Genomic DNA, 13,578 nt, shown 5'->3' with positions numbered 1-13,578 from the left:
ACAAAGCCTATATCTCACCAGCACCAATGGGTGCATCCTTGCTCCCGTGCAATTAGCTTCAGTTGGGCAGTTGGGCGACATGCATTAGCCGTAGCGCTCAGGTAGCAGCAACGGCGTCACCTGTCATCTCACGCCAAAAACGCCGACGAGCTCACCATGCACAGGCCACGGCACCAGCAATGTCACTGTTGTGACCACCCCTTGAACCACCGGCGAAGCTCCATTGAAGCACCGACAATGCTCCGTCTGGCCGACAATGCTCCAACACAGCATCGGCGATGCTTCGTTGCAGCACCGGCGAAGCTCCGGCGGCCCCGACGATGTTTCATTGCAGCTCCGGCGAAGTTCCATTGAAGCACCGACAATGCTCCGACGGGCCGACAATGCTCCAACACAGCACCGACGATGCTTCGTTGCAGCACCGTCGAAGCTCCAGTGGCCCCGACGATGCTTCATGGTAGCGCCGGCTGCTGCAATAGGGTGGGTGGTCGCATCACCGGCTGCTGCAAAAACCCGACGGCATGCCCTGCTGCACAGCACCACACCGCCGCGTCGATGTGGTGCAGCTCCTCACTACAGTCAGAGATTAGACCATGCGCTGTGAGCGGCACCTTGCGACACCCCTGTCGTCTACAGCATTGGCGGCCTCTATCCCCGTGGCCCCCGTAGCACCCCGACCATGAACATCATCGCCGTTTCGCGGCAAAGAGCTCGCCGTCCGTGTGGTCGAATAGCAGGTCGTCGCAGTGCAACGCTGCCCCTTGCAGCAGCAGCAGCTCCACCGTCCGGAGTGAGATACGGGAGGAAAGGACGGGATGCTCTTCGGGAGAGAGCAAAGCAAAGTTGCAAAGGATTTGGGAGAGAGCAGCAGCAAGATTTTGCTGATCTAGTTCAGAGGAAGAGGACGACTCGAGAAGAAAGGGATAAGGCCGCGGGATGGATGGCATGGCTACGAGGACGCGTGTCAATCCCTCGAGGCGGTTTACGCGTGCGTTAAACCAGTCGGTTGAAAGCAATCGTTTTCCATATGATAGACAACTCAATCAACATACACACCTAGCTTCCAAATCAAGCACTAGTTCCTTCCTGATCAAGAACACACCCCCTTCCAAATCAAGAAAACCTAGCTACACACGATTTTGCCCTAGCCATGAATACTTTGCTTAACCAATTAACGAGGGCGAAGTTACAAGTTGTTGCTTCGCATTTGGGGAGCCGGCGCGTCTGCCGGTCATCATAGACATCGACGTACATGGACTTCGGAGGTGGCGGCGACGGCGGCCAGGGATTACGATATCATCGATCGAGGACTTCGAAAGTGACGGACAAAGACTTGGAGGCAGTGGCGGCGGGGGGCGTCGGAGGCGGGGGCCGTGACGCCGGGTGGAGAGTGAAGACGACCCACTCGCTCTGATGAGTCTAGACGACGCCAATCTAGAAGGTCCATTGATGCCGAAAAATTAGGTCAGACCAGTCGACCATGCCGGTCCATTCCCAACTTGATGGAAGGGGGAGTGGATCATGGCCTCATATGGGTGATGGCAAACAGGAACCACGGAGCGCTGTGAAGCAGACGGGCGGAGCCAGACCACGGAACCACCGGCGGGAGCCCCGCCGATATTTCCCCCCTCCCCTGGGTCGAATCACCGAGCCAGCCGCATATTCGCGTCGCACCGCGGGAGCGGAGACAGGTCGTAGGCAGGCGCACGCGGCCCTGCCCTCATCCCGCCACCGATCCCAAGGCCAGGCCACCACCCACCCATCCGTCCCCTCCACGCCACCACCCCATCCCCCGGCCCCACCACCCGCCGCGTCGGGTCAAACTCCACCATCCCTCGCCTATCCTCCTCCTCCGCCTCCCCCCACCCATCCGTCCGTCCCTCCTCCTCCTCCCCTCCCCTCCCCACGGCCGCCTCCACCGCGCCACAAATCCCGGCGACCCGCCCCGTCTCCGTGCCCGCCCCGGCCACCACCTCCGGCGCGCCTCCGAATCCCATCCCGTTCCGCGAGCCGACTCCGTCTCCGTCTCGTGGGCGGTGACGACCCGTACCCTGCCCCGAGTCGGGGAGGGGCGGCCGAGGCTTTTTCCCCTTCGCGCCCCATATGGGCTGGTCGCCAGCTATATATTACTACCAGCTCGTCGACCGGCGGAAGGGCATCGGCTCGCGTTGGCGGGAGCTCTCCAGATCTGCCGCGGACGCTCGCCTCGTGTAGATCCCGTCCCGTCCGGATCTCGGCGCGGCGTCGGGGCTCCAGCGTCTCGTCTCTCCGTCCGTAGCTAGCGCCTGCGCGAGTGGGCAGGTGCACTGTTTGCTCAATCTCTTTTGTTGCTCCTTTGCGGGCGTATGATTCTCCCGAGCTTCTGCTAGAGCTGGAGGCGCGTATGATTTTGGCCGGCGTAACACTAAGCTTATTTTCCTTATTTGCTCCCTCTTTACTGCTGCGTTACGTTTGCCGCTCATGGGAATTTACTGATTTAGCGGCGACGCAAAGTTTTTTGCCGTAAAAGGGCCAATGCGTACGAGCGAAGCGTTAGATATTTCAACGTCCTAGCCGGTGAATTTGGCGTATAGAAACTGCATGTGGAGATGCAGTTTTTGTGACGCGGGCGGTTGTGGTAGTAGCTCAGGCAGTTATATCTGAGCCAAGAAAGGGCACGCCATTCTGTGTGCAAATGGGTGACGCCCTTTTTTGGAAAGATACCTACCGGCTTTTAGGTCTGGTGTAAATTTGGAAACTTCTATTACAAGTAATGGTGATAATTGTGTTGCCATCTCTGGCTGATAGTAACAAAAACAAACTTTTTGGAGCCCAACTGTACGATTTAATGGACCGACTAGTTTGGCAATTCTAAGAAAAACTTTTCTAGCTGAATTGATTTCGGACTAGTTCATCCATATATGTCATGTAAATTAATAAATGGCATATCTAGTTTAGAGTTCACATTTGGTGTGCTCTAAATATTACTCAAATAATTGGAGCCAGACCTTATTGGATTAGTTTTTATTTGCCTTTGCCGTTTTCGATAAGCATGAAATTGTTTTTCACTTGAAAATAATATCAATTCTTGGTAACCTGGCATAAATTTATTATTGATAGCTACCTCACAGAAAATCATGGAAGTAGCTAAATAGTTCTACAGATTAGCAAATACTAGCTTCTTGCTAACGAAGAGATGACTTTTCTATTTTGGTTATTCATAGGAAATATACTTTTTGTAAATGCGCCGAACCATACTAATACTAACCCTTGATATTTATCACCTTTTCAGGGTTTGGGTAAATCTCATTGGAAGAGTTTTTTCTGTACATGTAATTTCTGTTAAAAGATGACTTCACTGAATAAAGTTGTTCCAAATAATGGTGATGCAAGGTCAATGTTACCAAATAAATTCACTGCATTAAATCCCAATGCAGCAGAGTTTGTCCCTTCATGTGTTATTAGACCATCCTATGGTAATAGCACAGCTTCAGATGCAAGTAAGTCTGAACTTAGGGGGTCCCCTGGAAAAAAAATTCTAGACAGGTCTGAGTCGTCCAAGTCTAATAACTCAGACGATGAGGCACACCAGTTCTGGCGTAAGCAGCTCCCAGATGATATTATTCCAGACTTCACTTCTTTCGAGAAAATCGAACAAGAACCTGAAGAGCTGTCCCTTGCTGGATTATCCTTGAATGCACCTCCGTTCTATGGGACAAAAGCTAGCCGCTTGTCAAGAGAACACCAAGAGTTGTCTTCTTCAGCTAGCAACCTGGAACTTGGGCATACCAATTTATTTTACGAGGATAATTCACAGGCAACCTTTTCAACTGTTGGTTCAAGTAATTGGGAGCAAAATTACGTGGGTGATCTCCACTTTGCTAATGAAAATCAGGACCTTCAGTATGATCCTACCACGGGCTTTACTGACGGTTTTGCTAGTGAGTACGTTGCAGCATCAGATGTCCTCTTTGACCCCCTAGAGTATTTAGCGTCTCAGTTTCCTGGATTTTCAGCAGAGAGTCTTGCGGAGCTGTACTATGCAAATGGATGTGACTTCAATCATACTATTGAAATTCTCACCCAGCTAGAGGTAATCTCTTTCTATCTGTAATTTTCATACTTAACTCCTCTAGACGTCCAATCAGAGCACTGCTTAACATAGCTGTCTCTTCTTGACGTATATGGCTGAAACTTTAATGATTTTTCTTTCTGCTCAAGGCACCAGTATTAAATGTATCCTTTGAAAGACAATATTAAAATCTCGTTCCTCTTTATTTGGTAATGTACATTGCTTCAAGCAGTTATGTTACAATTGCAACATTCAGTAGCATCTCCAAGGGTTATTTTTTCTTTTGATTTTTCAGATGCAAGTGGATCCTACTTCCAATCAGACAATGAATTTGACCCCCAGCTCACCAAACTTTAGTACGGGGGACTTTCCTGCCCTGCCAACAGCAGAAGATCAAAATGGTTTCTCCAAGGGAGATATGGATATCCTTGGCTTCTTCAGTGGGCGCAATTCTTCCACCATATCTAGTGGTACTGGTGATTTTGTTTCAGCTGTTCGGAAACTTGCATCGCAGAATTCTGGCCACAGCAAGTTCAAAAAGGGCTCTGATTATGGCAATGGTGTTTCTACCGTTTCTGTACCCAAGCAGTACAGTTTTGGTTCTAAAACATCTTCTGGGAACAAGTATCAAAGTGTTAGTAGTGCACGTGCAGCTGCAACTCCATGGCTTGATACCGGCGATTCAGTCGGTAATACTCATCTGAATATTATAAGTTATTTCTGATGCAGATTGCACAATTTGATGGTTTTGCACATTGTATTGTTGTTATCTTAGAATAGGCAAGTTAGGATTGGTACATTGTGCTTTACAATGTATGGATAGATCTCAGGAAGCAAATTATAGTTGGGTGTGCATAATTTGAAGCATATTGGTGTATTTCCATGTCTTCATTCTAGATAGATGCAATTATAGACTGATGGATTTATCTTTGTACGTGGCCCAACAGCAAACATGTATTCAGAATCGAGGGAGGAAGCTCGTGATTTTGCCCGTGTCCGAAATGCATGTTTTGAGCAGGTGAGCAGCTTAATTGTTGTCTCCAGATGCTTGGTTGTATATGTATCTATTCTTCTAAACCAATGTACATGTTACATGTTCACATTTGCAATTTTTGTTTAGATATCTGTTCATAAGGAATATTAAAAAAACACTGGCAGAATCATAGTAGGAATTTGTTGAGGGTTTTGCCTATGGATTGAATTTGGCATTGTTAATCGGTTTTTGTTGAATTTGGCATTTTTTAAATTGTTTGTTGCCTACTTGCTGTATGTATCGTTAGGTGTGTATCATTGTCATGTGCTTAACTGCAGTCGAGAATAATCATAATGTCTCCCATTTTAACTTCTTTCTGACTACATGTCTTGTTCCTTTCCTTCCTAAATAGAAGGGCAGACCATGTAAAAAAAGAAGGGCAGAGAATATTCATGTTTTTGTATAATTTTTCCACTACTCATATGCAAGTTTGCAAGCCATAAAAAATGATGGATTTGTGTGACTTATTTTAGGGAAGGGCAAATCTGGCCCCATAGCTACCAGTATCATATAAATTACATCCAGGATATCATCATTTGCTACGTCCTGCACATTTGACTCATTAATTTTGTTAGTTGGAATATTGATGGAAAGATGTACTTGGCAGGCTAGACAAGCTTACCTAATTGGCAACAAAGCTCTGGCCAAGGAACTAAGCATCAAAGGTCAGGCCTATAACTTGCAAATGAAAGCAGCTCATGAGAAAGCTAGAGAAGCTATTTATCGACAGAGGTTGCTTTCTCCCCTTTACAAGCTATGTATACTGCTTCTGTGGAATGTCAGCGACATATTTACAAGCACTTCTGTTCCATCCTAAAATTTTTGATTCATTGTCCAGGAACCCTGGTTCTTTGCAACGGGGGAGTGATCGTCTGATTGATCTACACGGCCTCCACGTGAGCGAAGCAATCCATATCCTCAAGGTCGAGCTCAGCTCCCTGAGGGGCATGGCGAGGGCTTCAGGCGAAAGGATGCAAGTCATGGTATGCGTCGGAACAGGCCACCACACCAAGGGCTCTCGCACCGCGAGGCTGCCCATCGCCGTCGAGCAGTTCCTTCTGGACGAAGGCCTCCATTACACGCAACCTCAGCCCGGCCTGCTTCGCGTCGCCGTGTACTAACATCATCTCTTAGGTGAGCACCACAGAGAAAAGCAACCCACAAAAAAAAGAGGAGAAAGAGATGCAGGAGAAAAACTAAAAAGGTGCGCTGTTGGAGCACTTGTAAGTTCTTGGTAGTTGTATATTAAAGGAGCCAGCAGGAGAATAGCCTGACAAAACAGAATACAGTGTAAAATTATACATAGATCCATTCAATTCACATTCCATTCCCCTCCTGCCGTGCTTATTCGTGATATGGTTCCCTGGAGTGCATGCGAGATGGACTGCGGCGAATGTCACACGGGAAACGTGGGAGATCTCGGTTTCAACCGGCATTCTGCGGTTATAACAAGACGTGGGATTTTGCGGACTCGGTGAAATTTGAGACAAACATGTTGCATGCTTTCACCTGTTTGTTTTATTCTGTTTCTCAAGTTGCCAGGAAGTTCTGTTGTGTACATCCTCTTGAGAGAGCTGCAAATGAACACTCGTGGTTGCTTAAGCAACTCATGCGGTGCATGCACATGAGAGAAGAAAAATCCCTTTCACTAAAAAAGAAGAGTGGAATTAAGAACCTAGTAATTTAATGTTTAAAATTTATCATGCTTAGCTTTCTCACGGATATACATGGAAATGTATGATCCATCTTGTGTACTGACATCATCTTGTATAGGCTAGTACAAGGCAATATTACACAATATTAATGTCTTTTAACACAGAATTCCACTTTACAACACAACTAAATATTTATGTACGGTTCCCGCAAACAATTATTCATGAAAATGCATGATCCATCTTGTGTATTGACATCATCCTTTTTTTTTACCACATACTGCTCTGTCAGCCATACGGGGACAACCAGATCAACCAGATTGTTAAAGCTCAATTAAACTTGTGTTAATTATGGGGGAATCTCCCCTTGTACCAACCGCAGCCAGTTTGCGTTGGCAACTGTGGCGTCGGTTCCTGACATCTCTCCAGAACGGATGCCTCTTTCGATGCATCCCTTCTGCCTGTATAAATACCTACAATCATCTAATGAAAGGACATTTATTCACTTTTACATCTGTGCCGAGGCTCTCTCGATTGTTCTCTTGTTTCCCCTTTCAACACGTTATCAGAGCGATTCAATCTGCGCGACGATCCCCCCTACAGCATCGCTCGCTCGCGTGTTCGTCGGCGTGGTGGTGCCCGCTACTGCGGCCGCCCTCAGGACCGACGTTTCTGCAGTGCGCTGTGGCCATGAATTCCTGCAGGCGAAACAAGGCCATGAAGAACAGAAAATGAATGAAGAACAGGGGAGATGGCATCCATCGATCAAAAGATTGGAGGTTTAAACCGAGAATTCATTGTCTCCCATCACGACAAGAGTGTAAATCGAGATCCACCAACGAACGAATCGGGAAGAAAACGGAAAAGTTACACGCGTTGATTTCTTAAATCGCTTTACCTTTGTTTCCTCTATGAGGGACAGTCTCGTCGCGAAGAACGGCGGCAGTCGAACCCTCGGGCCCCATCGGCAAGGCGCCTCATCGGCGTCCAATGGTGGGAGACTGCCCTCGGCCGCGTGATCCGGCGCACGAGCGACGGGCATCTGGCGCAACGGCGTCCTGGCCCCGGCGCTGCTCCTCCTGGCACACCCCATGCTCGACCATCGGCCTTGCCCCCACGGGCGCAGAGGCGACCCGGCCCCGGCGCTGACACATGGAGCCCAGCGGCGCTCGGGCTCGCGAATGGCGCTTCCAATGGCGTCGTATCCGGCACCCACCTCCCCGGTGACTCCTACTCCGAGGACGAGCGGGGCGGGAGATCCTCTTGCCGCCGGTGGTGCGGCCGACCGACCGTGGGCGTCTTCGCCTGTGCCCAATCGGGCCGGCACGCCCTCCCCGGAGTCCTCTGGCGCAACCTTCTCCGGCCTCCAATGCGAGGCTCGGCAGCGCTCCGCCCGGGTCGTGGTCTCTCCACGAGTTGCCGGAGAAACGGCCGATCGGCCATGGCAGTCGCCGCCCGCGTCGGTCGTGGGGATTGGGGATGGATGCTGGCAGGGGATCGCTATCCCTGGCCGCTTGCTTCTTATCCAATTGGCTGACCAGGCCCAGGCCGGCCCTAGGCTGGCTTCCCCAGCGTGGCCCATTTGCATAAGATTGGGCCACCGCTTTTCAGCCCTTTTTCTGTTGAGTTTTAATATTCCAGAAAATATGTGGTTATTATGTGGCATGTTCAATATGTTTGCTTTTTAGCAATCTCTATAACATGTCTTATTACTATAACGACATTGTTTTGCGATCGAGATTAAGTTTTCTCGCACAACAATATTGATTTGCGATTGAGAAATATTTTTTTCTCGCAAAACAATCTCATTGCGATTGAGATTAATTTTCTCTCGCAAAATATTAATTCACCCTGTTGAATTATCTTGCAACTTGATACATGATCATCTCATTTAATTTAAGGTCTATACAATTCAAGTTTTTCTTTCACTTGAACATCAAGTTTGCAATATCATTACTATTCATTATAATAGTGGTGTATTTCCGTTGAGTACGATGTATTCCGGAAGGTGCAAAATTTAAAGTGATTTATTCAAGCTGATGCTTGGGATCACAAGATAGTCATATGGATCTACTGCCTACGCAGATTATAGATGACTACTGATAAAGTCTATATTTTGTTGTTTCGACATTATGATTGCTTTACAAAGTGCTCTCCCACACATTTTTCTAAGTCATGACATAAGGCATTATGAGTGAGTATTTCCTGATTTCATCAGATTATACTCCCTAGTGCTGCGAGATCTACTTCATTCGGGAGATTATCTTCAAAGTGTCATGCTTAGCAATTTGAGATTCACATTAATGGTTTCAAGATAACTTCTTGAAATATCCATTAATTTTGCAACATTACCATGATGGTCTTTAATTTACTAATTGTAAATTAATTATCTCTGGTAACCGATGGCTAGAGAATTGAGGCATTCGCCCTCGATGGCCACCACTGCCCTACTTGGGCCATGGACATCATGATCGCTCTTGTGTCTCGTGGGATAATGTGTGCCATCAAAGACCTGTCGAATTCTCCTACGGTTGGAGTCACACCACTAACAGAATAAACATGTTGCTTTATGCATCGTAAGACATTATATCGATCCAGATCTCAGCATCTGGTTATTCTGTATTAGCAATCCCTGGGATACAAAGAACCTCAAGGGCAAAAGGTTTGAAGATCACTCCTTCAATCTGACACCATCATGGCAGTTTGTTGTTTGCATGACGTTCTTCTAGAACCGAGCAATAAAATGACTATCCAACTGTCACATGACCCTATGGGCACGGAGAACATGAAGGTTGAATATGCATCAACTGACATGTTTGGAGACTACATTTAGTCCCTCAATCTCCTTAGTGATCTATTTATTTATGTCTATTTCTAATGTTCTAATATGAACATGATTATTGTTGTCATCATATATTGTATCAGCACTTTGGTACAAATACATTTGTATGTATTCTATATATATCTGACAGTGATTTTCATATTGAGAATCTTCATGTCTATATATATAGATTTCTACGGGAGTCAATCCGATGAAAAATGATATGTGCCTTGTGGACATATGCACCACAAACTTTATTCTCAGGGTAGTTCAATGTTTCCACTCTCATTGAGAGAAAGGAGATATTTAAATCGCTAGACGCGATGAGGTATTTGTTGGCTCAACTCGAGTCATATTTACTATCCCTGTGGGTACTCGAGTAACGTCAGGATGCTTTATTGCTTCCCAGGTTTAACTCGTACCCTACTAAACTATGAAGGTATCCGTCAAAATAGTTTCCATAGCGAAACTTATGATGACAACAAAGAGAAATAACTTCTCTTTACCATATGCAACGGATATGGAAAACACATTCTATGTGTATCATCTGGATTGTACTACACATACGACACAACCCGTACCACATGTTGTGTACGAGATAGTTTTCCAGAGTGTCTTGTACATGACAAACTTGGCATACTCGCCTTGGTCATCGAGACATTGGGTTGAAACAAAAACTATCAGCAATTCCAATAATTTATGATTATTATGATGCTAAATCTAGTAACATTTGGATTTTATGTGCACTACAAGTGACACAGGGAAGCTAATTTTAAGGCTTGCACACCTTAAAATTCTACGATGAACCACTCAGACTCCTTGAATGCATCAAGTCGAGGTAAGTGGCTCTTCCCAGCCATTGAGTAGACTATTCAGGTATTCCATGGTTCTAAAAGACATATCTACATGATGGTCTTAAGTGTGTGCTTTATTCACACGAAACCATTGGCTCATTATCCTGACATCGATTTCAAGCAAATCGAATGGGTAACATTGCAAAATTCTCCTTGAAGGCATTCTCTATGGCCTTTGGATTGAAGTTTAGCAATTTGTCCTAATGTCTAGACTCAAAATGGTTTGGTAGAATATAATATCCAAAGAGTTAAGCTCATTGCATTATCTTTATTTTGGAATTGCAACTTACCAACTTTACGTTGGAGTCATGTAGTTTTACACACTCATGACCAAACTGCATAATATTATTCCCCTCTGTCTTTGATACGTGGAAATCTATCAAGTATTTCCTATCTGCGGTAATTCGGTTGCATACCGATATCATCACCCGGCATACATCATTGGCCCCTCAACATATAGTTGGGGTCTATGTGAGCAATAACTGTATTTCCGTCAATACCTCAAGCCCCTCGCATGGGGAGTTATTCAAGGCCAGTATGCTGATTTAATGAGGAACATTTCCAGGCATTAGGGGGAGATTTCATTTACCATAAAAATGCCAGAAAATTAGTGGAATGTTCAACACATTTTTGCCTCAAATCCACGTACTCAAAGATTTGAACCATGCATTCAGAAGTTTTGCAACACATTGCAAATAATCTGCCATGTTCATTTACTGACTATAAAGGTATCACACAATCCTACAATCCTGTAAAAGTACGCCTGAAAGAGTGGAGGTACCAGCAAAATCCACTCCACTCGTTCAAAGCAACAGGGGGAGATGTATGGCAGAAGTACATCAGGATTCAGCTTCTCGCAAGCAATGATATCAAGGCATATGAATCAGTAAATGCAAGTCAACTTCACGTTGGAGACACCTAATGGGTAGTATACACCCAGTGGATGGGAAACCTCCACCAACCCAGGTCATAGTGCACATAATGACCGGGTCATCGAAATACCCGACTCAATCGCATTGGGAAATGGCGAACAGTCACCATGGGTAATGATGTTTCTATCAACTCTATATTGATATATAGATTCTGGAGAAAGATATAACGGAAGTCTACAAATGTCGACATACATTTCTCAACTAGATTGCAAAAACCTTTCAAATGATTCAGATTCAAAGACCATGGCCATGGCAAAGTGTGAACAACACTCGGACTGAACTCAAGCAAAGGGTATAATCTAGGTAGAAATGATCTTGCTCAATAATGGGAAGGTATTCATAAGCAATACCAACACCAATTTTCTTCTGGAAACAAAATTGAGAACGAAAAGGTGGTGAAACATAGAGCAAGTATTGTAGCACAAGGGTTCATGCAGATACCCAACTATTCTCCAGAGGTGGAATCTCATTCCGATAACTTATATCATTGGCAGTTCAAAATCATCTATCTCTGCAGTTGACAGATGTAGTGATCACATGTCCATGTGGATCACTAGATTCAAACATATATGATTGACTTCCGACGGAGTCTCAATTCTGAATCGAAGTACAAAATGCAACATACATTGTGTAAAATCAATAAGTCACCATATGACTTATTATTATCACCGGTACATTTGGTACAACCGACGTAGTGAGTTCCTTATTCACAAGGATTACTCCTACAATGATGATTATCCATGTTTGTGTGTCTGCAATGACGACACATGTAATCATCTAAATGACGGAGTTTAAAATGAAGGATTTGGGTAAACCAGAATACCGCTCGTTACTACAACTTGAGCACCTTCATTCATACATTATGGTATACTATGTTGTCTATATCCAAAATATATTGGAGAAATTCATTGTGGACAAATCTTATCCATCCATAACTCTCATGGTAGTTCATTCTCTAGACGTAGAGAAAGATCTATTTAGACCAAGAGATGATGGAAATGAGATATTGGGACTCAACGTTCCATAATGCCATTGGATCCACCAAACACAATTGGTTGGGACTCAAGAATATCTATCGATATCTCCAAAGGCATCAAACATCTTGTCCTGGTTTTTCAGTTTCACAGAAATGTGAACACTGATATCATTGGATACATCGATTAGATCCCCACTATGTCAGATCGTAGACAAGCTTAGTGTTCATACTAGGTGTGGTAGCCCTCTCATGAAGAGTCTTCCAAACAGACCTCATGGCTACATCCACCAACCATTATCTCAAAGATAATGTTGCTTGTGTTGCCCGGATGCAAATAGGTTACGTAATTAGCAATATTGTTATATTGCATATCTTGCAAGTCAATCATGTGAATGATTTGCTCACCAAGTCTCTACCAGCTTCTACATTCCAAAGAGTTGTTCATGGAATTGGTATATGACGACTTCGGAATATGCAAGAATCAGGGGGAGTATCCTCCTAAATTGTTCCTGTTCAATGCATCATATTATACTCTTTTTCCCTTCATGAGTTTACTATACAGGTTCTCATAAAGGTTTTTAATGAGGTAATATCAACATGAGATCATATGTCATACTTACTGTTTTCCCCACCGGGTTTTTTGGGAAAGTATATACGACATATTTATTGTTCTCTAAACTCTACGAGTTTTCTCGTATTGAGTTAAAAGAGACAATAACCATTATATGTTGCATCATTTTCTCCTTATTTTCCCCACTAGGTTTGAAGGAGTTTAGCAACATATCAAACAGTATACTCCTCACATTTTTCCCACAGGGTTTTTGGAGGAGACTTTTTCAAGATGATGATATTACATGGACAAGTGTAGATTAGGGGGAGTGTTAAAGCTCAATTAAACTTGTGTTAATTATGGGGGAATCTCCCCTTGTACCAACCGCAGCCAGTTTGCGTTGGCAACTGTCGCGTCGGTTCCTGACATCTCTCCCGAACGGATGCCTCTTCGATGCATCCCTTCTGCCTGTATAAATACCTACAATCATCTAATGAAATGACATTTATTCACTTTTACATCTGTGCCGAGGCTCTCTCGATTGTTCTCTTGTTTTCCCTTTCAACACAGATCAAAGAATGAGCCACCTTTTTATTACGGCGGCTCTAGGAGCCGGACCATCCCTAGAACTTGTCAGCCTGCCATTCTTGATCTGGAGAACCCAAATTCAACAGCCCAACCAGCAGTGGCAGAGCTAGCTGAAAAACTC

General features: G+C 45.0%; 2 protein-coding genes across 2 annotated transcripts; one reads left to right on the top strand and one right to left on the bottom strand.

Annotated features, from left to right (window-relative positions):
• The first annotated feature begins 1,848 nt into the window (after positions 1 to 1,848).
• Positions 1,849 to 6,420, top strand: LOC119330606 (polyadenylate-binding protein-interacting protein 7-like). Its single transcript, XM_037603722.1, has 6 exons — positions 1,849 to 2,301; positions 3,272 to 4,072; positions 4,347 to 4,740; positions 4,999 to 5,069; positions 5,692 to 5,816; positions 5,923 to 6,420. The coding sequence occupies exons 2-6, from the start codon at positions 3,329 to 3,331 to the stop codon at positions 6,203 to 6,205; spliced, it is 1,617 nt and encodes a 538-aa protein (XP_037459619.1). The 5' UTR covers positions 1,849 to 2,301; positions 3,272 to 3,328; the 3' UTR covers positions 6,206 to 6,420.
• Positions 6,421 to 6,750: 330 nt separating this feature from the next.
• On the bottom strand, positions 6,751 to 8,407 carry LOC119327593. Its single transcript, XM_037600689.1, has 2 exons — positions 7,635 to 8,407; positions 6,751 to 7,434 (listed from the first exon to the last, which is right to left on the bottom strand). Exons 1-2 carry the CDS (start codon positions 8,400 to 8,402, stop codon positions 7,312 to 7,314), a joined length of 891 nt encoding a protein of 296 aa, XP_037456586.1. The 5' UTR covers positions 8,403 to 8,407; the 3' UTR covers positions 6,751 to 7,311.
• Between the last annotated feature and the right edge of the window lie 5,171 nt (positions 8,408 to 13,578).

This window comes from Triticum dicoccoides, chromosome 7A, assembly GCF_002162155.2.
Source record: "Triticum dicoccoides isolate Atlit2015 ecotype Zavitan chromosome 7A, WEW_v2.0, whole genome shotgun sequence".
NCBI lineage: Eukaryota > Viridiplantae > Streptophyta > Magnoliopsida > Poales > Poaceae > Triticum > Triticum dicoccoides.
This window is presented reverse-complemented; position numbering and strand designations above follow the sequence as displayed.